Source organism: Tenrec ecaudatus, chromosome 1 (assembly GCF_050624435.1).
Source record: "Tenrec ecaudatus isolate mTenEca1 chromosome 1, mTenEca1.hap1, whole genome shotgun sequence".
NCBI classification, from domain to species: domain Eukaryota; kingdom Metazoa; phylum Chordata; class Mammalia; order Afrosoricida; family Tenrecidae; genus Tenrec; species Tenrec ecaudatus.
Window position 1 is genome coordinate 55,667,256 of NC_134530.1, and position 22,901 is coordinate 55,690,156.

The 22,901-nt window shown below is 50.9% G+C and overlaps 2 protein-coding genes across 5 annotated transcripts in view; both read left to right on the plus strand.

Annotated features, from left to right (window-relative positions):
- Positions 1-7,497, plus strand: part of KPNA6 (karyopherin subunit alpha 6) — a 62,107-nt gene extending 54,610 nt beyond the window's left edge. Inside the window, exons 13-14 of the mRNA XM_075553452.1 lie at positions 1,253-1,431; positions 2,571-7,497. Of these exons, the coding sequence (XP_075409567.1) occupies positions 1,253-1,431; positions 2,571-2,758 (367 nt within the window). The 3' untranslated portion in view covers positions 2,759-7,497. The remainder of the gene's footprint in view (positions 1-1,252; positions 1,432-2,570) is intronic.
- Positions 7,498-10,825: 3,328 nt separating this feature from the next.
- On the plus strand, positions 10,826-22,478 carry TXLNA (taxilin alpha). 4 transcript variants are annotated; one of them, XM_075553510.1, is made up of 11 exons: positions 10,826-11,002; positions 11,452-11,652; positions 12,179-12,295; positions 13,496-13,587; positions 16,044-16,214; positions 17,744-17,938; positions 19,349-19,468; positions 19,641-19,715; positions 20,175-20,267; positions 20,572-20,667; positions 21,118-22,478. In XM_075553510.1, exons 2-11 carry the CDS (start codon positions 11,475-11,477, stop codon positions 21,442-21,444), a joined length of 1,464 nt encoding a protein of 487 aa, XP_075409625.1. In that variant the 5' UTR covers positions 10,826-11,002; positions 11,452-11,474; the 3' UTR covers positions 21,445-22,478. The 4 variants fall into 4 exon arrangements, with proteins under 4 accessions (XP_075409625.1, XP_075409605.1, XP_075409612.1 ...); XM_075553490.1 differs by having other exon boundaries at positions 10,827-11,002; positions 12,179-12,517; XM_075553497.1 differs by having other exon boundaries at positions 10,827-10,995; positions 12,179-12,517.
- The last annotated feature ends 423 nt before the right edge of the window (positions 22,479-22,901 follow it).

The following is a 22,901-nucleotide window of genomic DNA, read 5'->3' on the forward strand; positions in this document are numbered from 1 at the left end:
GAAAATTATTGTGTGTGTGGGTGTGTTCTCTGATTTTTGTTTTGATTATCTGAACACAAGAAGGCATTGTAAAAATTGGACATGTGTCTTGCCTTCCACTCAGTCTGTAAGCAAGGTATATTTCATATGTAGATATAGTCTCCGGACTAAGGAAAGAGCCCTTGAGTTAAGTATTAAATGTAAGTGAATATGGGATTGAGAGGCCTTTGAACAGGAAAAAGCATAAGTAAAGGTGTAAGAATCAGAATGCTAGAGGTAGTTGCAACAAGTTTGACTGGAATATAGTGTCCTTGAAAGGGAGTAAAAGAAAAGAGGAGCCACAAAAACTGTATGGGTGAGAAGGAGGGCGATTGGAGCAGAGACCCAGAGCCCATCTGTGGACAATGGGACACTCCCTCACAGAGGGGTCACAGGAAAAAGGATGTGTCAACCAGAGTGCAGGAAAGCACTGATGAAACACACAGTATTCCTCTGGTTCCTTGAGGCTTCCTCACCCCTCACTACCATGACCCCAGTGCTGCTTCTCAGTGCAGGCTAGACCATGTACAGATAAGAGATAAGAGCTCAGGACGCAACCCAAGACAGGAATGGAAATAGCAATGCCAGAAGGAAAGGACGGGGCCAATCACAGCGATCAACACCTAAGAACACACCCTGCCCCTCCAGGGGGACGAACTACAGAAACGTTGGGGAAAGGGAGACAGTGGTCAGTGGAAGATATGAAACAGTAATTTATTATCAAGTGTTCACAAGGGTGTGGGGGAAGGGGGGAAAAGGAGCTGATACCAAGGGCTCAATAGAAAGTAAATGTCTAGAAAAGGATGAGGGCAACATATATATATACAACAGATATGCTTGTGATAAACGTTGTAAGAGCCCCCAATAAAATGATCTCTTAATTTAAAAAAAGAAAACAGGAGCCAAAATAGAGGTCTGTATGTCTTCCCACAGAGTGAGCTTGAGGAAAATGAGCCTGTGAGATTTTTTAAGCAGAGAAGTTACGTATTCAGGAGAGGATAATGTAGCAAAGGAGACATGAAAGGCCAGAGGAGGGCTCTATCGCAGTCATCCAGAAGGGAATTAACTTTGCCAGTGGCAAAGGGAGGGTGGAGAGATTGAGATAGAAAAGGAGTAAGTAGTTACTCAGGCCCATTAGAAGTGTTGCTTAGAGTGCTGACATGTATCCGGGAGACTCACAAGCCAAAGCATTTGCTCAGCATTAATTTAGAACTTGCTGGTCTTTGACCCCCAGGTATCTGGTGTCCCTGGGCTGCATCAAGCCTCTGTGTGACTTGCTAACTGTGATGGATTCAAAGATTGTACAAGTGGCCCTCAACGGACTGGAGAACATCCTTCGGCTTGGAGAGCAAGAGGCCAAGCGCAGTGGCTCAGGGATCAATTCCTACTGTGGCCTCATTGAGGAAGCTTATGGTATGTGTCATCTCCCCACCCTATCTCACCCTTAACCAGAGAGGTTCAAAGTCAGAACCTGGTATCTGCAGGCCTCCAAAATATAGAAACGTGTTTTTCTGGGAGCACCTTTGACTTTCATGAGACTTAAGTCTGCATCTCAAAACTGGTTAAGAACACCTGTTCTCAAAAAACCCCAAAAACACCTATTCTCACCAAGCTGTACCAGGAGAAAGGAAAAAAACCCATCACGAGTACTCATAGCCATCTACAGGGTTTCATAAGTTCCTGGGGTTCTGTGGCCCGAGGTAGATTTGAGTCATGTTTTGATCCAAGTTTTTTTCTTCTTCTTCTTTTTTTTTAAACGTTTTATTAGGGGCTCATACAACTCTTACCACAATCCATACATATACATACATCAATTGTATAAAGCACATCCATACATTCCCTGCCCCAATCATTCTCAAAGCATTTGCTCTCCACTTAAGCCCTTTGCATCAGGTCCTCTTTTTTTTTTTTTCTCCTCCCTCCCCCCTCCCGATCCAAGTTTTTTTACTGATTGAGTGATGGATCAATTAATCGATCAAAGATCCAAGGTTTTATATACCAGTTTCTTGTCTAAGAAAAGTACCATATATACTCGAGTAGAGCTGACCGAATATCAGCCGAGGCACCCAATTTTACCACAAAAACTGCATTTAAAGTGTGTGGGAAAACTCAGCTTATACATGAGTATATGTGGTAGATCTTTCTGATAGGCTGTACCCAGTAAGTAGATATGGTACAGATGCTCAGAAAAAGGTTCAGAACTGAAGCTGGAACTGGAAGGCATGGGTTTACAGCTGAGTTTCTAACAAAGTCCAATTAAAGTGTCAGATTGACCTCGCTTATTTCTGTTACTAGAGACTCAGGTTAAAAACATGCCCCCATCACAGAGTTAGTGGAAGCTGAATCATGGCTAGAATCTCTTGTTTAACAAGTGAGTTCTGATCTGTTTCCTTTGTGATTATGGAGTCCGGGGAAAGATAATGGCTCTCTTTAAAGTCAGTGATTTGCTCATATTATGTTTGTAAACATCCCAATCTCAGGGAAGGCAAAATAGATAAATGTTATATGAGCATTCAAACTTCATTCTTCCTCCTTCTTTCTTGCCACCAAAGGTTTAGATAAAATTGAGTTTCTCCAGAGCCATGAGAACCAGGAAATCTACCAGAAGGCCTTTGACCTCATTGAGCACTACTTTGGTGTGGAGGATGACGACAGCAGCCTGGCTCCCCAAGTGGATGAAACGCAACAGCAGTTTATCTTCCAGCAGCCTGAGGCCCCCATGGAGGGCTTCCAGCTATAATATCCGCCTCCGGGGAGGGGAGGGGAGGGGAAGCACCACCAACCAGCGGAAAGCAGCCCTCCGGTGGGCGGGAAGCTGTCCCCCTCATCTGCGACCGACTGACCAACCGACCGCACGCCTCTGCTGCCCTGGAGACTGCTCTGACCTCCCCCCCTCCCTGGAGGGAGCGCCCTCTGGACTGAACCATCTGAGGCTCCCCTGTGGGTTTTGTGACAAGAAGGGGACGTGTTGGGGTTTTCTCCTTACACTATATTTCAGCTGCACACATGGCTTTAACCCAGGAGCCTGGGGGTAGACAAAGGAGGACTGAGGTCATCAGTTTTGCACCTTTTTTATATATATTATTTTTTCTTTTGTGGTGACTTCCTTCCCTGTTATTTTTCTTCATCCTTACCAGTCCTCCGCCCTGATCTGTGTAACTCTGATCTTGGGTACTTGAGCAGATGGAGAAATTCCAGTGGTGGGGGAGGGAGGGGAGGGAAAAATCTAAAACAAAGTGTTTTTGCTCTGACAGAATATTAACCTTGTATGCTTGGATTGAGTTATTTAATTTTTCTTTTGCACATTTTTCTTGTATTAAGGTTGCTCTTCCCAAGAGCTATGAGTTCCTGGTTTGAAGAATCCCAGCTGTCAGCATTGTCTGGGACTAGGGGCTGTCGGGAATGGGGTATCATGAGGAAAATATCCCGCTGGCCACTGGCCCAGAGCTCTGCTAAACTCTCACTCCCTGGGACATGCACATCAGTGGGAGTGGAGGGGCGCGCAGCCGGCAGGCCTTCTGACAGAGCTTCCCAGGTGTCGCTACTGATCCCACGTTTCCTGCCCACCTTCCAAATGGTGCGACCCAACTTCATTTGTTTACTTGAAAAATCCCCCCCGGGGGTTGAATAAACTTGTGGCTATATTTTCTCCTGAGCATGGGATGGGAAGGAGGCTCTCTTCCCTCTGTTCACCCGAGGAGAAGGTGGGCCTCCCTCTGGTGACCCATAAATTTCAGAGGAGGTTGGAGTGGGAGTGTCGTGTATTGGGATAGCCAGGGACTCTTGCCTTTGGCCTCTCTTCCTCCTCTTTCATAGTTGGATCATGTATATTTTACTTTCAAAGAAAAGAATGTCAAAAGTTCTGTATTTTTTATATTCTATATATTAGGTAGGTTGATCTTAATTGGTCTCAAGGAAGAACTGTCTGTAATTTTAAGTAGGATACTGTGAGGAAGACCAAAAAGAAATGTGGAAGCTTCCACTCTAAGAGGACTTGAGCTTGGTGCTTTCTCTTTCCGCTTGGATTTTGGGCCATCACCTGGGATCAGCTCTAAGCTCTAGAACCTGAGCAGAACAGCTTGATTTGATTGTCCTGGTACTTAAATGGAGCAAAGATGCCCCGGGACCTGGTGAAGTCCTCACTGCTGAGCAATCTGCTTTCTCAGATTCTGTCTCAAAGACCCCTATCCACATGAGCTGTCACATGGCTTCCACTCCTAACAAACAGCCTGAGTCCTCTTATGAGAGTTAATTGCTATCTTCCTGTTTAGGGTCTTGCAAGGTACCTGGTTTGGGTCTTGTCATCTCTTATAAGAATTATAATCCAGATGCCTTTTAACTGATTAAAGCTAGTACAGTGCCTCAGTGACTTTCCTGGGCCTCTGAGTAGACTACTTATGATAGAAAGCCCACTATCAGAGATCAGGGTAGATTAAGTTGTCAACTAAGTATGGAGCTTTCTAGGCACAGTCTGCCTCTCCCACTCCACACCCACCCCACCGTGGTCAGTCAAGAGAAACCCTGCTCCAAGCTGACTTTTCCTTCCCCAGAAACAATGTTATTCTTGCTTCCATTCCTACACATGCCCCTGTGGATCAGGTGAAATCCATCCCCTCTGCTTACAGTTGCTTACAGAGACTGTGGGCCATTGGGCTTGGATTTGGCTGCATCCTAGTGTTGAAATCCAACTCTTGGGTCTTTTATGAACATGGTGATTTGGGGCTGGCAGTTATCCATGGAAAGTTAAGCTAATGCTATACTGCCTTGCCGAGTCAGATGCCACTTGGGAATGATGACTACCAACCCACTGTCTCCCAGGTAAGTAAGGGACAAGGCATTCTTCACTGTGGCCTGCTGTCGTGTCTGCTACAAAGCTATTGTGCCGTTCAAAGATTTGTCCTCCCATTACCCATATCCAGAGGGCAGTCAGAATTTTTTAGGATCTACTTCGTATATCAACAACAACCAAAGTCTTAGTGTAGGACATACGTAGCCTGCTTTCTTTCTCAGCTGGACTTCCACAATGTATTTTGGCTTCTTATCCAGGCTCATAGAGATGGAAGACTTTTTTGCTCATCTACCTGATGCTTGAAGCCAGTTTTCCTCCAAGTACTTTAAAGACTGAAGTGTCCCACAGAGACATAATGTGAAGACACATTCTCCTGGGAGAAGAGTAACCTCTGGGAGCTCTCCTTTGTAAGTGCCATCCCCAGATCACGTTTTCTCATTTCTCCTCTAAACTCCATTTAGTTAACAAGTGTTCTTCCAACCAACAGATGATTCTTCTGCATTTCTTCTTTTTCTTTGGCCATCACTGGAAGCAAAGTAGTTCTTCATTCAGCTGACTTTGTGGTCAGCCCCCAGACCCAGGCATAAGTGAGGTCAAAGGCTTTGTAGTAGACTCTCAATGATTGTTGCAGAGATGGAGGGGCTATCCAGCCTCCTAGTAACCCAACCAGTCTGGACGCGTTGGGTCCTCTCTGTGTTGGCGCACGGCTCGAGTATCCATTTTAAGATCACCAATTGTACTGTTAGGGGTACGGTTTAGGCACCTAGGTGTAGATTCAGAGAACAAGGAACCTTCTAAAGTTCAAGTACTCTTGAACTGTGCAAGCCTTGAGCCCTCCACTCCTAAATCCTCTTAGTACGAGGGTCTTTGATCTTTAGTTCCCAGCTATTCCCAGTCACTGACTGGCCCTAGTGTTGGCTACAACCTTATAGTAGAACCATATGGGGTTTATCCTCAACTGGCCAACTTAGGTACATGGGGCAGCAGGCACAAATGACCTTTCCAAGGGGCAAGTATTGATGAGTCCAGGTTCTAGGGGCCTTTGGTGTGTGCTCCCTTACAAGAACCCTTAGATCCATTCTCTCCCACTTCTTTACTTCTCCCAGGAACCCTATTTACTGGAGTTGAATATTGATTTGTAGCCTCAACCGTACTTTGTCAAGGAAGAGGGAAAGTTCTCAGCAGATGTTCTCTCTCACTAAAGCCAAACCAAAAGAAAAAAACAAAACTGGATCCCCATATTCTTGTGTCTACTTCCCCCTACGCCTTGGCATGGTGCTTGTACTAGCTAACCAGAAGAGAATGAAGACCCAGCCACACTTTGTCATCCTAGGCTTCTCTCTGCGAGTTCTAACTCATGGAATCCATCACCTTGGGTATCATTTCTGGGGAGTCACTTTGGGGGCTCAGAGTTGACTCTGAATTGAAGGTAGGAATCCTAAAAGTTCCAGGTTCCTACAGATAATAAAGCCCTGGGGAGAGCAGGCCTGGTTGGGGTCCTGGGGAGTGGGCCAGCCTTCTCCCTGCTTCCCTGGCAGCCTGTGGGAGAGGTACAAGGCTCCAGACCCTAAACCATAGGAAACATCTTCCATGCAGGACTCCCCCCTAGGAGTACAAGAGCCTGGGACTGAGAGTGCTCAGTAGGTTTCTTCCACAGCTCCTTTATAACTGCATTCTAGACCAAACAACCAGTATTTTCTCTGTGTCTTAGATTTTGGATTCTTAAGTCCAACAAGCTGAGAATTTTAACTAAACAGTCATCCATGTGGTAAATACTAGTGGCCAAGACTTTGATGCTTCAGCCTTCCTTTGTCCAGCCCCTAGCCCTTCCCCCAGATTAAGACCATAGCAAGGGAAGAAACTGAAGTCAAGACTATAATCAACACTGTATTAAAGCTGTTGTTTTTTTCTTAGAGCATCTTACATTAGATGTAGAACCAAGACTAGCGCTGAGGGTTAGAAAAGAGCATTAAAATTGGAGAAAGATTAGTGCCGTGTGTTCAGCCTCCAGTGGGGTTGGGCCTACCTGGCTACATCTGAGCCATCCTCGTTGCTTCTGTCTACATTAGGATTTATCCTGAAGCCCTCTGGTGAACGCTGCTAGCCTTACTCCCCTGAGTGGGTCTAATTTTCAGTCCCTGGGCTTAGGGGAGAGAACTGTCTGCTTCCACTCTGGGCCATAAAAAGAGTTGTGACTGTCTGGGATCCTCTGATTGAGAAATGTAATGGCTTTAGCACTCTTGAGTCGAGGAGCTGGGTACTGACTTCTTTATCCGGCTTTTGTGGGACCTGCGTTTGATTAGATCACTAAAGAAGCAAAGGGAGAATGTAGGGTCCCACCCATTCAGCAGAGCAGATGACCCCTTCAAAAATGAGTTTGCATTTCAGCTATAGACCCTCAGAAGGGGGATCTAACCCTTCTCCCCTCCACTGGTATTTTTTCATAATTCATGTTTTATTTTTCTCAAGAACAATAAACTTTTCCATGTTCTCAGGGCCCCTGGGTAGACAAACACAGCTTGATTTCAGAGCAGACATAGGCCAAGAAGCCATGGCATAGAGTGTGCTGAGTCCAGACAAATGATATTTATAGACACATCCAAATTTGGAGAGAAATGTATTTCTTTAGGTTTCAAACACTGTAATGATAGATATAAAGCAAAAATAAAAACCTGTTGCAAAGTTCTAAATCGTCTCTTGGTTTGGGGTAAAGCTAGACTGGATTATTTGGAAGTGGATGAAAAGTATTGAAATGTGTTAGCCTGATACAGAAATAAGTTGCTCCAGCCTCCTGCTGCTATTCAGTGTGTGGGGGGGGGGGCTTAACATGTGACATACAATACACTACCTATTTAAAGTATACAATTAAGATAATGAATGTGCCCATCCCTTGCCCTCCCAGAAGTCTTGCTGGGTGTTTTGTTTTGCTTTGAATCTTCCCTTTCTGCCGCAGGAACCATTAATCTGCATTCTATAGTCTACAGATTGGTCTGCATTTTCTAGAGTGTCTGTAAAGGGCCGGACATTTTTCATCACTCCACAGCCCTCCGACACTATGGGCTAATGAAACACCTTACGCTTTGCCAGGGAAGAGGGAACCTCGTAAATCGTTCACAACTCCTAGTTTCAATATAGGGCAGTTCCTGAAAGAGATTACCTGCAAGAAGCCAACAATGTGACTTAGCCCTAAAGGAGTTTTTTATTTAACTGATGATGTAGTTCATGTTTTAATTAGTTGCCAGCATTTTTTAAATCAAGACTGAATTATCAAGTCTTTAAAATTCTAAATGCCTGGCACTATTGGGCCTGAGTGCTCGATTACAGTCTGCAAGAGCTGGTCTACTGCACTCACCACCATTCCCCATTGTGTCCCTGCCCCTCACCACAGTTACTCTCTGCCTGTCTGCTCTACTTGCCTGCTGTGCCTACCCATTCCCAACCTCACCCCACACCCCTTTTCCATGCACCCTCTTATGTTTACTCCCACCTAGAACACCCTTTTCCTGTGGCAATTCAAGGAGATCTTAATTGATATGTTAACTCCTGTAGAGATTTCTAACTTGCTTTTCTGTAAGCCAAGGCTTTGTTTCCAGAGACCTGGATTCCAAATCCTGGCTCCTCGGTTCTTTCATCACATCATAATACTGTATTGTCTGTCAGTGTTCCTGGTAAAGGTGAACTTTGGTGTTGGGAAATATTAAATGGAACTCTGCCCTATAATCTCCTTAACCAGACCAGTGAGAGAAATGCTTCACATCTTTAGATCCTAAAACTACTCAATTGCAACAACTTAAAATTCTTTGCCATAGCTGCCCTTGGCTTGCAGTGTACTTTGATTTAGAAACAAATAGTGATTCCAACACCTGATAATGCTATAATCAAACTATCCAGAGGTAAGGAGCTGGGACAGATCGAAGACCACTGGAGTGGTTCTAAACTGCCCTTCAAGCAGGGCTAGCGTCCTTTTAGTTTGGGTGACAAGGGCATTGTGGGAGATGGAATTGCATATGCAAGAACTATTAGTCAATTCTAACTCATAATTATAAAGGGTGTCCAAGGCACTAAATCTCTATGGGAGTAGACAGTTTTCATCCCTCTCCTGTAGAGCAGCTGGTGAGTTTGAATCACTAATCTTGCAGTTAGCAAGCACTTAACTCAGTCAACAGCACAGTGGGCTCCTTCAGTAAAAGGGCAGTTGAAGTAAGAATGACAGCAAACCTGGGGAGGATTGGCAGCAAACACGCAGAAGCAAAGTTATGTAGGCTTCCATTCCCGGGCTTATTGGGATTGGAAATAAAAGAATTGTGGTCTCACATTTAGAGAATAACTTTGCCTCCCTCCACCCCCAAAAGCTAGTCTACAACCAAATAGTGTAGTGTACTGAAGTGGCTCCGAGAATTTTTGCTTGAGACCAAGCTCTCCTTGCAGTGGAGGGAAGGAAGGAAAACACATATATCACAGATGACTAACTCCATCCTGAGGGAACACTTGACAAAGCAGTTAGGAAGGTGCCTGCTGTCCGATGTACTGGTTCACCAGACTTCCTGACTTTGAGCACCTACTGTAACTACTCTGGGACAAATTATGCTAAGCTTTACCTAACCTACTTCCCTTTAGAGACCTTAATACCCCTTTAAAGTATTGTAAAGATGTAACTTTGATGACTGAAATCTGCCTAACTTAAGTATTTTCAGTCCCTTCATTCACATGTGAAAGTTCAGGCTTGAATAATGAAGACTGAAGAAGAATCAATGTTTGAATTAAGGTGCTGGAGGAGTAGTAATACCAGGAGGGTAGGAGGGAAGGAAAGGAGAACCGATCACAATGATGGACACCTAACCACAAACACCCCCTAAGGGGAGGAACAATGGAAACCGTGGGGGAAAGGAGACAGCGGTCCGTGTAAGATATGAAAATAAAATGATGGCAACATGTACAAATACAAATATGCTTCATAGAGTTGATGTATGGATGTAATCTAATTGAAATAAAGTGTTGGCAAAGAATATTAAATATACCATGGACTGCCAAAAGAACAAATAGCTACTTTGGAAGAGGTATGACCAGAATGTTCCGTCAATACAAGGATGGGGAGACATCTTATCAGGAGACATCGCTCTGGAAAAGGACATTTTGCTTGGTAAAGTGTAGGGCAGCACAAAGGCAGGCCCCAGCCAGATGGATTGATGATACAGTGGTTGCAACAATGAGCTCAAACTGAAGCACAATTGTGAGGATGGCACAGGACCAGGCAGTGTCATACAGGGTCACTGAGTCAGAACTGACTCGCACCTAACAGCACTGTCCTCGTGGGTAAAAGAACAATAGTAGTCCTCCTAAGTGGCTGGGAGGTAAGACAGTAAGCAGTCGAAATGAGGAAGACCATAAATGGATCTCCCCTCCAGGGCTGCAGCAATGGACTCCAGCAGAGCAACAATCAAGACTGGGTGGTGGTCCATTCAGTTGTACATGGGGTTGCTGAGTTAGAACTTACTGGACAGCCCTTGACAACAGGTATCAATGAAGTGTTATTAAAGTCCTATTAACCCGGGAGAGAAGAATGCCCAGTGCCACCGCAAATTAGTGATGTCAGGACTGGATTATAGGTCTTCTGATTCCTGATTCTTTAAATATAGGGACTCCGGAATCCTCAGTTTCCTACTGGGTCCGAGGCAGAGAAGTCACCATGTAGGGTAGCAGTTGGAGGAGGGTGGCGTGCCGGAGAGATCAAGAACAAGTTAGATCCAAGCCTCTGAGTGAGATAAATGAAGTTGGGTATTCGGGCCGACTGACGAATGAATTCCTTCGGTTCGCCAGCATTCTGGCCCCTCATACCAAAGGCCATTCTGCTGCATTTTGGGAGTTGTGGCCGACTAGCCCCGATGCACGGAGGGACTTGTAGTCCTTTCCCTCCCCCGCCTTCCAGTAGGCCGCCTTCAGCCCAGTATTCCCAGCAGGCTCCGCGCGAGCACGGGCTGTTGATTGGCTGGGGCGGCAGTGGGCGGTCTGCCGGCAGCGGTTACCCGGGGTTTCCGGTCTGGGCCGGAGCGGGCGAAGCCGTCGGTACGTCGGCGGTAAGGCACGTCTTGCACTTGCTGACGAGCCGAGAGGTCCCGGGCGCTTGGAGGCCTGGCTACTTGAAGCTAGGCGGGGCCATCACGCCGCCTCTGTGCGTGGACGCAGACGGGGTAATAGGTGCGCGCAGGCGCGAGTGGAGGGCGCGCGGGGCGGGGCGATAGTGCGCGCGCGCGGGCGGCCCACGTGAGTCCTGAGGGCACGGTGGGGAGGGACGGGAATCGAGCGTCCCGCCACGTCAGTCTCCGGCCCGGAGCCAATCCCGCGCGCGGCCTGTCGTGAGGGGCTGTGTTTTGCTGGGAAGTGGCTTCGGGCAAAAAGGAGGCCTCCGTCTCGTCAGCCCGGGTGGAGCAGCAGCGCCCCGCCGACCTGCCTGGGCACGCCGGGCTCCGCTCGGGCCGCAGACCGGGGGAACCGTTGGCTCCCCGCCCCCCACCCCGTCCGGCCCAGCCCGCCCAAGTGCTGTTTGTGGGAAGAAGCTCGCGCGCCTGGTGCGCGGCTTCCCGATCCGGGCTGCGGAGAATTTGGGAAGTGTGGGAAACAAACAGCAACTGTGTCCGTTTCTAAAGGATCGCCAGCTTGGCACCTCACCATGAAGAACCAGGACAAAAAGAACGGGGCTGCCAAGCAGGCGGGCAACACCGCCAACTCCAAAAGCAACCCCGGGCCGCCGGAAGCGGGACCAGAGGGAGACCAGGGGCGGCGCGGCCCGGCGGCTCCTGCGACCGACGCCGAAGGTTCCAGCGGCCAGGCCCCCGCGAAGCCCGAGGGTGTGTGCCAGCTCCGTTTTCGCAGCGGGCAGGGGGGAGGCGTTGCTGGTATTCCCGCTTAGCTTGTAGAGGCTGAGGCTGGGATTTACCCTGGAAGGAGGAAATGCTGAGTCTCGGAGTCCCCCCTTCCCACCCTTTCCTGAGGATCGGGTAGACCCTCCCATTCCACACAGAGCCCTCTTGAGGTGGCAGTCAGATGAGGGTCGCCTGGCAAAGCCTGGTCCCTGGGAAACAGGGACGCCCCTCTGGAGCCTTTCTTAACTTGGAGAATGGCTTTGGCGGGTCAAGGAGAGGGACGAGAAGCCGAGCTTCTGCTCAGCCTGTGCGGGATGGGATGCCTGACAGACTTGACCTCCTTTCTGCCCACGATCCTCCTCGTCGGAGGGTGGCCAGGGGTAGTTACACCATTTTCTAGGCAAGTCGGCCCGGCAACGTTACACCCACGCCAGTGGGTTTGGCTAGGACTAAAGCAGCCCTGCCGGTGGCCTAACTTTCTCACCCTGCCCCTCATCCTCTCCTGCCGTAGGGGCTCCAGCCAAAACTGCTCAGTCTGGGGCCCTCCAAGACGTGTCCGAGGAGCTGAGCCGCCAGTTGGAAGACATCTTGAGCACGTACTGTGTGGACAACAATCAGGGGGGGCCAGGTGAGGATGGGGCACAGGGTGAGCCCGCCGAGCCCGAAGATGCAGAGAAGTCTCGGAGCTACGCTGCCAGGAACGGGGAGCCTGAGCCGGGGACCCCACTAGTCAATGGTGAGAAGGAGAGCTCCAAGGGAGAGCCAGGTACAGAGGAGATCCGGGCACGTGACGAGGGCAGAGACCGAGACCACCGGAGGCCACAGGAAAAGAAGAAAGCCAAGGGGCTGGGTGAGCAGAGGGCAGCTACTTGGTCCAATCAGAGCCAGGGATGTGGGGTCCCCGCATAGGAAGGCGCGGGTTCTCTGAGCTGTGCAGGTGCAAGTGGGGACTGAAACAGCCTGCTTGCTCTTTGAGAAAGTGGAGGACAGGAGGTCCCCTGTGCAAGCCACCACCACGGTGTGACCTTGGGCAAGTCCTTTCTCCTCTCTGGGGGTGAGTTTTCTCAATTCAAGTAAGAATCGGACTAGACTAGGATTGAAAACTTTGGTGTCTTCATAAGTCAAGCTATCAACGTGGACCAAGCATGCCTGCTGCAGCCAAAAGATTGGCTGCTACCTGGTCCTAGCCAGCTAATGTGGTGCAAAACTATAGGCTTAATGCAGCCAAATGATTTTCTATGATCATAGTTTAGATTTTTGAGAAAAATCAAAAATCTGTACTTCTGTGAGATCTTTAAACATGGGTTTTTAATTGTTGGCACCTAAAACACTGGAAGTCAGACAAAACCCATTTGTGGGCTGGGTTTGGCACTGTGTCACTCATGGGTGCAGAGCCTCTGGGCCTGATGCTAGGGAACTTGGCGCTGTGCTGTGTGAGGTGGCCCCTCAGAGGGAGTGGTAGGCTCTGACTCAGGCACAGGCAGTGACAAGCCGGCTATTAATGAAAAGAGGTTGAGAGTGACTCCCTGTATCCATCTGGGTGGGTATGTGAAAGCTGTGTTTGTTTGAAAGGTCATTGTTTAGTTACCTCTGTGGACAGGAAATTTAGTGCTTCCTCAAGGAGGCCAGCAGGCTGAGCCCTTTGCCGGATCTTCCTGTGTGGAAGGGCCTGCCTTGCATTGCAACTGTAGCACTGAGCCTGCAGCTGAGACTCGGTGTTTTCCCCCCCACCAGTGGGGCCTACTGAGATTCCTGAGGGGTCAGTCCTTCAGTCATGAAGCAGGATGGTGGGGAGTATATGCATGCCCTTGCTCTGTGTGCTTTGCAGGGAAGGAGATCACGCTGCTGATGCAGACCCTGAATACGCTGAGTACTCCAGAGGAGAAGCTGGCAGCGCTGTGCAAGAAGTATGCTGAACTGGTCAGTCCCCGAGCTGCCCTTCCGACCCTCCCTACCTTTCCAAAGGCCACAGGCCATCTGCAGCAGGGCTGGGGTACAGGGGCCCTCTCTGTCTTTTCTCCAACTTAAACGGGCCGCCTGCCTCCCAGCTGGCATTCTGCAGGCTGGCAGTAGGAGAAAACTTTTCACATACCTTGAAACAAGTTCCTTGAACAGGTTGGCAGAGCCCTGGCTCCTGGCCTGAGTGCCATTTACCCCATATCTCCCTGTGTGCTTCAATCCACAGTCCCCGCCCCTACCCGAATAGAAATCTGCACAGTGCTGTCCTCACTGTAGGATCAACTCTTCTCACCTGGTACTCTCATACCTGGTCCAAACTCCCGATTTCTCCCACTGCTTAAAATGCTGGTTTGGTCAAAACAGGGGCCACCTGAGGTGTCTTGGTTTCATATGGTGATTAACAGTGCTCCTGAGCGACCCTCACCTCACCACCACCATCACCCATTTTTAGTTTGGGTTTTTTGTGTGGTTTGTTTTTTTTATCCTTTTTTCACGACAAGGACTTTCTGCAGAAACTAGATCAGTTGTCCCAAAGGATGCACCACCTTCTAGCTCTGTCTTAATCCTGGTGTTGTTGAACTTGTTTCTTTCCCTCCTGGTATTCTGTCAGTGGTACGGGTCAGCTCTCGATACTTGGTCCAGCTTTGGTTCGGCTACTTTGACAGGAATTCTTCTTGAGTGTTGATGTGTGTCTGGCCTAGTGGGACAGGGTTAGTGGGGGATGCTGACCTGACTGAGAAGGACGGCAGTAAGTTTGTCTTGCTGCTGCTGCGTTGTCGGGGTGCTTTGTGTAGTACACAAAAGTACAGTTTCCCCATTTAGTGATGAAGTGGGTCCAACCAGTGGCAGCCAGTCTCCCCTGCAGAATCTGAGGGAAGTGATTCATTAGTGGTGGTCATTGCCTGATAGCCATTCACATCTGTCACTCAGATCTCCTGCTAGGACCCGATCTCATCTATACAATGGTTATTTTACAGCGGAGTTGCAGTGACCGAATACAGAAGGAGGGTATTAAAGAGATGGTTCCTTTCAGAAGGAAAGACTGGTGCCGCAGAGTAGGGTTGACAAATAAGCCAGGGGAGATGAGGCCCAGCACCAAGGAGAGGGCGCGGCCTTGGACTAGTTGTGGCACTTGGGCCCGATGCACTGCCTGCTTCTGTTCTCCGGGAAATAACAAGCTGGGGGAGGAGCCAAAAGATTGTCTAGAAGAGGAGCAAAGAGAGCAGAGGTGCAGGAACAGTGACAAGGGTTCTGGGAAGGGTCTTCCCCAAATTCTGGAATTGGTCATGCATTGAAAGTAAGACCTTCCAGCGGGCTTGTTTTTCCTCAGGGCGGTTGGGGTCTTGTTGGGGGAAAGGAGCGTTGAGACTCTACCAGAGCCTAAGCCAGGAGCAGGCTGAAGAGGAGTGAAGGGCACTTGGGTTTGTGAAGTGGAGGGTCCCAGGAGTGCAGCAACCTGCTGGGGACTACAGGTGTGAAGATGGTGGTCCTGGCCCTGAGATAATGGAAGCGGGTGCAGCAGGCCCAGCAATGACCAGGTGTAGACATGCAGTGCCGAGGGCAGTAGCCAATGGTTAGTCCAGATTCAGGTGTGCTCTGGTGTAGATTACTTGTGCCTAGGCCTTGAAGAGAAAATGTAAGATGTCTCAATGGGTTGTTGTTTTTTTCCACACTGATTGTATATGTTGGAATTTTAATATTTGAGATAGTGAATCAAATATAAAGCTAATGACACCTATTCTGACTTTTTAATACGGGCCTTAAAGGCACCTAGTGGCTCAGTGGGTTCAGCATTGGGCTGTTACCTGAAAGGTTAATTGCTTGAATCCACCAACTGCGCTTCAGGAGAAAGGTGAGGCGCTCCATGTCTTTAAAGACGTACAACCTAGGAAATTGGAATGCCGTTTATTCTGCCCACTAGGGTCATGCTGATTGGGGGTCGGCTCCACGGCAGTACATTGTCTTTTATTGTTCATGTGACCGTTAGGAAATAGGAAATTCCCTAAGTGGCTTGTGTTGTTTACCTGGTAGGACTCTGAGGGGGGCTAAGCTGGACCTGTGGAGGAGGGTAAGGACTGAGAGCTAAGGAGTCAAAGGCTGCTCTGTTACTGAAATGCCGGAGATGGTAATAGAGCAGATGTGGTGGAGAGAACAGTGGTGAGGCGGGGCTTGTGTCAGGAGGGGGTGAATGGGGTTTTGACATGAGTCCTAGGGAGGAGAACTGGTAGGCGTGCTGAGGGGTGCCATGGTCGGGAGTGTCTTGAGAGCTGTGCCGCAGGTCTGCTGATGAGGGGGCCTTCTGGCTTGGTTAGAGTTGTTACCTGCCAGGTTTGGGGGCAGAGGGCAGGGCTCAGGCCAGCTCAGGTGCCTCCTGCCAGAGCACCCTCTGGGACCCTCACCTGCCCTCCTGTCCCCAGCTGGAGGAGCACAGGAACTCTCAGAAGCAGATGAAGCTCCTGCAGAAGAAGCAGAGCCAGCTGGTACAAGAGAAGGACCACCTGCGAGGTGAACACAGCAAGGCCATCCTTGCCCGCAGCAAGCTGGAGAGCTTGTGCCGAGAGCTGCAGCGACACAACCGCTCCCTCAAGGTAGGCCGCCCCCCAGGAAGGCTGCCCTGCTCTCCTCTGATTTCCCTCCATCTCTGGGGGATGGCCCTCTTGAGGAGTAGCATCCTCCTGTGGGTGGGAAGATGGACAGGTCAGACCCAGCAAAGGCCTGGGCTTTATTTCCAAAAGCTCAGAGCCAGCGAAGCTCAAAGGAGCATAGTAAGGTCACTTGGAGACGCGGGGTTTTTTTAATTTCATTTTATAATTAGACAAAGATTGTGATCCTGTTACCAAATCCAAAATGCAATGGTTTCAGCTTTTTTTGTTTTGTTTTGTTTCAGCTTTTGTAAATTACATAGCAGCCCTGGGGAAGGAGACTAGCTTGTGGAGGAGGTGAAGGCTGCAAGGCCAGGGAGGCAGATTTGTCCCATTGAAATGACAAAGGAGGGCATTAAGAATTACCTTACCAGTGGTGGCAGTGCTGACAAGCAACTTGTGTCCCAGAAGGAAGTAGGTCGGCTTGGGCCGCAGGGTCTTCCCCTTCTGCCCAGGCTGCGAGTAACATCTGAGGGGGTTTCCTTAACTGCCACATGGTTTCACTGGCATCTCCTTTCAAGGGCAAGCTTCCTTCAGAAAGGTCATGTGCAAAAATGGAATGCAAAGATGATGTCATTTTTCCACAAACTTTTTTTTTAATTGTGTATTTTCTACACCTTCACTGACCTACAGTTCACACATTATACACGTAAATGTCTTCTTTACATTTGTGAGACTTGTACAACCATCACCACAGTGGATTCCGGGACATTTCTTCATCCTTGTCTTGTATATTTCCACGGACTTTTTGAAGCCACCTTGGACATGATCCTTTACAACTTGTTTCTGTTTGGTTTGTTGTTCTTAGTTAGCGTCTGCCTTTGCAAACGCCATAAATTTGGTGTGAGGACTCCTGAGGTGACAAGAGAATAAGAAACGAACCTTCACCCTCCTCACTCACCCCAACTGCACAGTAGACACCACCACAAACTAGACCTACTTAGCACAGGCTTCTAGATTTTCTTTGCAAATGTAATTGTAAGTCAACTATTTCATAATCTTTTTTTTTTCTTTCACATTTGAGATGCTTGTCTTTTCCTTTTGAGCTTATGTGGTTTGGGAAAGTTGTGGGGAACCCTATGGGGCAGTTCTCGGCATCAAAACAGACTCATGGCAGAACTCCTTCCAACCTTTGATGAGATTCTTCCAGGTCGCCTTGCAGTGCCTTCCTCGATCCGTGTCTGGGGGCTAATTCTGCCCAGGCTTGGCTAGTCCGGAACTTTTATAGAGAAGCCTCCTGGGGTAGGGGAGGTGAGCGCCCAGTAAAAGAAGATCAGTTCCCCTGGAAGAGGGTGTGTGCCTGCAGTCATCTGTGGGCGGAGCCTCTCGCTTGCCCCCGAGATGCAGAGGGTCCCTGAGGTGACGCCTTGCTCAGCAGCCCTGAAGCCAGGCTCTTCAGGATGGAAGCACGGGGCTGGCCCTGTGGGAGGCGGCGGGGAAGTGGGTGATGGAGCTGGGGCTGCTTTCTCCGGCAGGAAGAAGGTGTGCAGCGGGCCCGAGAAGAGGAGGAGAAGCGCAAGGAGGTGACGTCGCACTTCCAGGTGACGCTGAATGACATCCAGCTGCAGATGGAACAGCACAACGAGCGCAACTCCAAGCTGCGCCAGGAGAACACGGAGCTGGCCGAGCGGCTGAAGAAGCTCATAGAGCAGTATGAGCTGCGGGAAGAGGTGTGTGCACCTGGGGGCTACCCTTAGGGCAGGAGGGGCAGCCGGGTGCCTCTGGTCAACAGGGCCTTGGGCAATACCTCCGATCTGATAGTGCTTGGTCTTACATGCAGAGCGGGACAGTGCAGATTCAAACAGTCTCACTGCGGGGTGCTGCTGCGGTGGCAGTTTCCGTGTCCCGAGCTTTTGAGGGACCTGACCTGTTGTCAGTTAGGGGCCCTGTCCCTACCACTGACAGCGCAGCTTGCCACTCCCTCAACTGCTCACAGACACAGCATTCATGTTCCTTTGGGCACCTGGCTGCCCGGGCTTGTTGGCTCGCCCTGGGAAGGGAGACTCCCAGCTTCCTCTGGGGGCCAGCCCTGTGTTCTCCCTGTGGGTGGAGGCCATGGGCCTACTCTGAGCCAACCTTCTTCCAAGGCCCTGGTGGGGTGGGGTGGGGGGGTTGAGGGGCAGCACCTTGCTCAAAGCAGCTCACAGCCGAGATGGGGATTCGGAAGTGACTCCCCTGGCCCACTTCACCACCTGAGCCTCTGGGAATAGGGCTGCATGGGACATGCTGGGTTTGAGGAGTGGCCTTTGTTCCGTCCTTCATCCCTCCGTGCTGAAAGACGTAAAGACTCCTCTCACCACTGGGAAGCTCCCACTTCAAAACTGAACTCCCACTTCTACCCCAGGCTAAGCCGGCTCCATGCTCTGCCTGCCTGGGTGTCGGGGGACTGCCTTGGCTCCACTTCAGACAGTTCCATCCTGCCTCTCTCGGACCCTTGGGCCTCAGATAACGTGCATCTGGAGTCCTTCGCATTTCAAACTGAATCTTTTTCCAAGCCACCTACCCTTACTTCCTCACCAGCCCCCAAATGAGCACCCTGCCCCACAGCCTTTAACCCCGTGAGTCAGCCCAGTTGCTTTCCCCCTGCAAGGAGTAGAGCCCAGTACCTCCTTACCATTACTGATGACACTGGTCCAGATGACACACACACCCCCCCCACACACACACACACACACACATCCCACCAGGAGTTAGGATCTCACAGCTTCTAACCTTCTACAGATGGGTGTGTCTCTGCCAAGCCAGCTAAGCTCTTTCTCTGGTGAAGGCACCACTTCTGCTTTTCCTTGACATTGACAAGAGCGTTGGGTCTGGAAAAGGAGCTGCTAGCCATGATGACCTGTGCTGACCTCTGCTTTTACTGCCCAGTTGTTCTGGAGCTGGTGCCAGCCTCAAACCCTTGGCTCCCTCAGGACAGATACAGTAGTGGGTCAGAGAGATGTGGTTGGGAAGCAGAACTCCCTGGAACTGGAAGCCCCGTGCTGTACTGCACAGGGGTCCAGCATGTCAAGGTGACACTGTCCCCCTGGAAGTGGGAGCTCCTGACAGGCTCCCCTCCCCACCCTCCTGCTTTCCTGCAGCACATCGACAAAGTCTTCAAACACAAGGACCTGCAGCAGCAGCTGGTAGATGCCAAGCTCCAGCAGGCCCAGGAGATGCTGAAGGAGGCTGAGGAGCGGCACCAGCGAGAAAAGGACTTTGTGAGGCATGGGGTTGTAGGGGTCGTGGGTGCTCCCTGGGCAGACGAGGCGCTGCTTCCTCAGAAAGTGGTCTGAGAGCAGACAGCCTCCGCGGGTTCTTATGCTTGTGGCTTACAAAAGGCCAGACCCCTGGACACATCTGACAAGGTCTGGGTGCCTGTCTTGGAAACAGCTCCTCAAGGAGGCGGTGGAGTCGCAGAAGATGTGTGAGCTGATGAAGCAGCAGGAGACCCACCTGAAGCAGCAGGTGAGACCATGACAACTGGCCTGCCTCCCAGGTCCCCTCACTGGGCCACAGCCGAGGGGGAGGGGAGTGGTACCCTCACTCCAAGTCCAGCTCTTGCCCCTTCTCATGTGACTTGGCCAAGCCTTTGCTTTCTGAAGCTGCCCCACCCCTGCGTGGTGCTGGCCATGGAGCTGGGTGAGTTTGGAGGCCATTGCTCCTAGCACAGTTGTTTTTCATGAATAAAAAGTTCTCCCTTAAAAAAACCTTGGAAATAAGAATAAAGGCCAAAGATTAGCTACACACACATTCTAGTCGGTGTCAGCCTTCTGAATCCTGTCCTTCCAAACACAGTTGTTTGTTGACAAGAGAGCTGACTTTCTCAGGAGCACTGTCAGGTCAGGCAGCCGAGTCCCCAAGTATGTGAGCAGGGGGTCTCCTGCCCACAAGCCGCCTCTCACCTGTGGTCTTCTCTGTCCCCAGCTCGCTCTGTACACTGAGAAGTTTGAGGAGTTCCAGAACACGCTTTCCAAAAGCAGCGAGGTGTTCACCACGTTCAAGCAGGAGATGGAGAAGGTAGGCAGGTGCCGGCCAGAGGTGGCTGTTGGAGGAGGAAGCAGGCTCAAGGTGGAACTTTGGGCCTGGCTTCTGGAAGCCGTGTCCCTGAAGTGCTTCCAAGGGTGGGCCACTGAGAGGGGGATCACCCTACGTCCTGAAGAAAGGACTGGGCTGTCACTTCTTTTTGGTGGGCATTTGACTTGAGACATCCTGCACAGAGGCATTCACCCTTGGGGCTTGCCCTGTGAGATTATTCCCACCTTGAAGAGCAGGCCAGCCAGCCTCCTGACCATTTCTTTCTGCCTGCCACATCACAACCCAGATGACAAAGAAGATCAAGAAGCTGGAGAAGGAGACTACCATGTACCGGTCCCGCTGGGAGAGCAGCAACAAAGCCCTGCTTGACATGGCTGAGGAGGTGGGTGAGCATGGGCTGCAGCCTGAGGTGGGAGGGTTGTCCCTTCGCCACCTCCCAAAGGAGTGGCAAGTGCTGGGGGCAGGTGGAGTAGCAGAAAGGAAGGAAGCAAGAGCCGGGAGCGCTGGGGCGGCTGCAGTCTGCCTGCAGGGAGTTGCCCTGAGTTGTCACAGACTATGCTGTGACCCTGCTGATTGTGCACAGTGGCTGGTCATGAGGGTGCCGTTGGCAGTCGTTGTTACAGATGAGAAGGAAGTGGGCTCGAAAGGCAGCGGGTGCTTTGCCCAGGCCCTGTGGTTGAGAAATGGAGGGCTTCTGTGCCTGGTCCGACAAACAAGGCTTGCATGAGCCAAACCTGGGGTTTCACACGGCGCTGCTCCCGGCCGTCCCTTCCAAGTGGTTGTGCAGAGTGGGTGGATGACGGTGGCACTGGGGTCCCGTTTTGCTCCCTAGAAAACTCTTCGGGACAAGGAGATAGAGGGCCTGCAGTTGAAGATCCAGCGTCTGGAGAAGCTGTGCCGGGCGCTGCAGACAGAGCGCAACGACCTGAGCAAGAGGGTACAGGACCTTACTGCGGGTGGCCAGGGCCCCCACGGAGACAGCAGCTCCGAACCGAGGCCAGACACTGCCACTACCCCCAAAGGGCAGAGTGGCGACGGGCTCGTGGCCCATGCACCCAGCTCCCCAAGAGCCACAGAAGCTGCATGCAGCCCTGAAGCACTGAGCACAGAGGCATCAGGCTCAGCAGGGCCCTGGGAGCCCAGCCCCACCACCACCTAGAGCCTGGCACTCTGGGTGTGCTGGGGTGGGGGCAGGTGGCTGGGCCTGGCCCACACAAGCTCTTACCATGAAGCCGGCCACTGCTCAGCCAGGGGGCTCCTGCCTGGCTGACATTCAACACTTGGCCGTTTGGACTTGTGGGTCACTCTTATTGTACATGGCATGTGCCAGCCCTCGTGCATTTCTCTTGGGAAGGGTGCGGCAGGCTTGCGTCGGGTGGGCTGCGTAGATGAGATCAGCAGCTCCTCTGGGAGCTGCCGAATCGGAAGAGGAGCTGCTGCCTGTGGCTGCCTTCACCTGGAGCTGGCAGGACTGGTGACTTGAGCATTTCTCCTGCTGTTTGAGACTCAGGCCCGTCCACCCCCATCCTCTGGGACTAGTGACATTGACATACCCAGGCTGCTGGGACTTCCTGTCTGGGGAACTGGAAATGCTTTTTCTCCTCCGGACCTGGGAGAATGGTTGGTCCCCAGGTGGGGCACACGGAGCTGCAGCCAGCACAAGGGACCCGGAGAGTTTCAGGTAGGGGTGGTGGTGTTGGTAGGTCCTGTGGGCACTGCTGCCCCACCCTCTGGTGGCGCCAGGACCAGGCCAATGATGCTTCGGTGGCCTTATTCACAGGTGCCTCTTTAGCCTGCACAAATGAGTGACGAGATATCACCCAAAGGACTCTTCTGAAGGGTTTGCACGTGACAGTGTTTGTACAGAGGGCTGGCCGAGGAAGGCTGGGCCGGCCCAGCGCCTCGCTTCCCAGGCCAGGCTGAGGCCGTGGCTTCCTGTTGGGCTAGACCAGAGGCTTTGTGGTCTAAGACAAGAAGGCTTCTTCTGATAGTGTGGCCACAAGCTTGCCTAAATCCTGAGAGACCTGGGCCCACCCCTTCCTCCGAGCAGCGCTTGCTGGGCACCAGGCTCTCAATGGGTCCCTCTTTACATCCTGCTCCCCCCGCTCCACCATAGGCGAGCAGCCCTTCATCTGCCCTGTCCTATTTGTGGGTACCTCTGTGCCCAAGGAATAAATACTGAGGCATGTCTTCCACGGGGTTCCACACGCTGGTGTGGGAGTCGCAAACCCAACCCCCAGGGAGGGAGGGAAAATGAGTCTCCACGCGGAGCCTCAACCTCCCAGAGAGTTGCAGACACTTTTACTTGTCACTATTTATACTCTTGACGGTTCTGCTGGTTGCAAACTTGCCAAAGTATTAGCCAGGTTTCTGGTCTCTACTGAGCAGTCTTATGGAACAAGCAAGTCTTGGACCCGTTGCCCCGCCCCCACCGGGCCTCATTCAGGCATCTCCCAGACACAGGGCAGGAGGGTGGCTGGATTTCTGCTGCTCCCCAGCTCCATTGAATCCAGTACAGCATCCACATTGGCCACACCTGGCCCACTTACAACTTTAACTCATTTAAGGAGGAACATTGAGTTTCCCAAGATAGTGTTACAACTTCTACCAGACTGG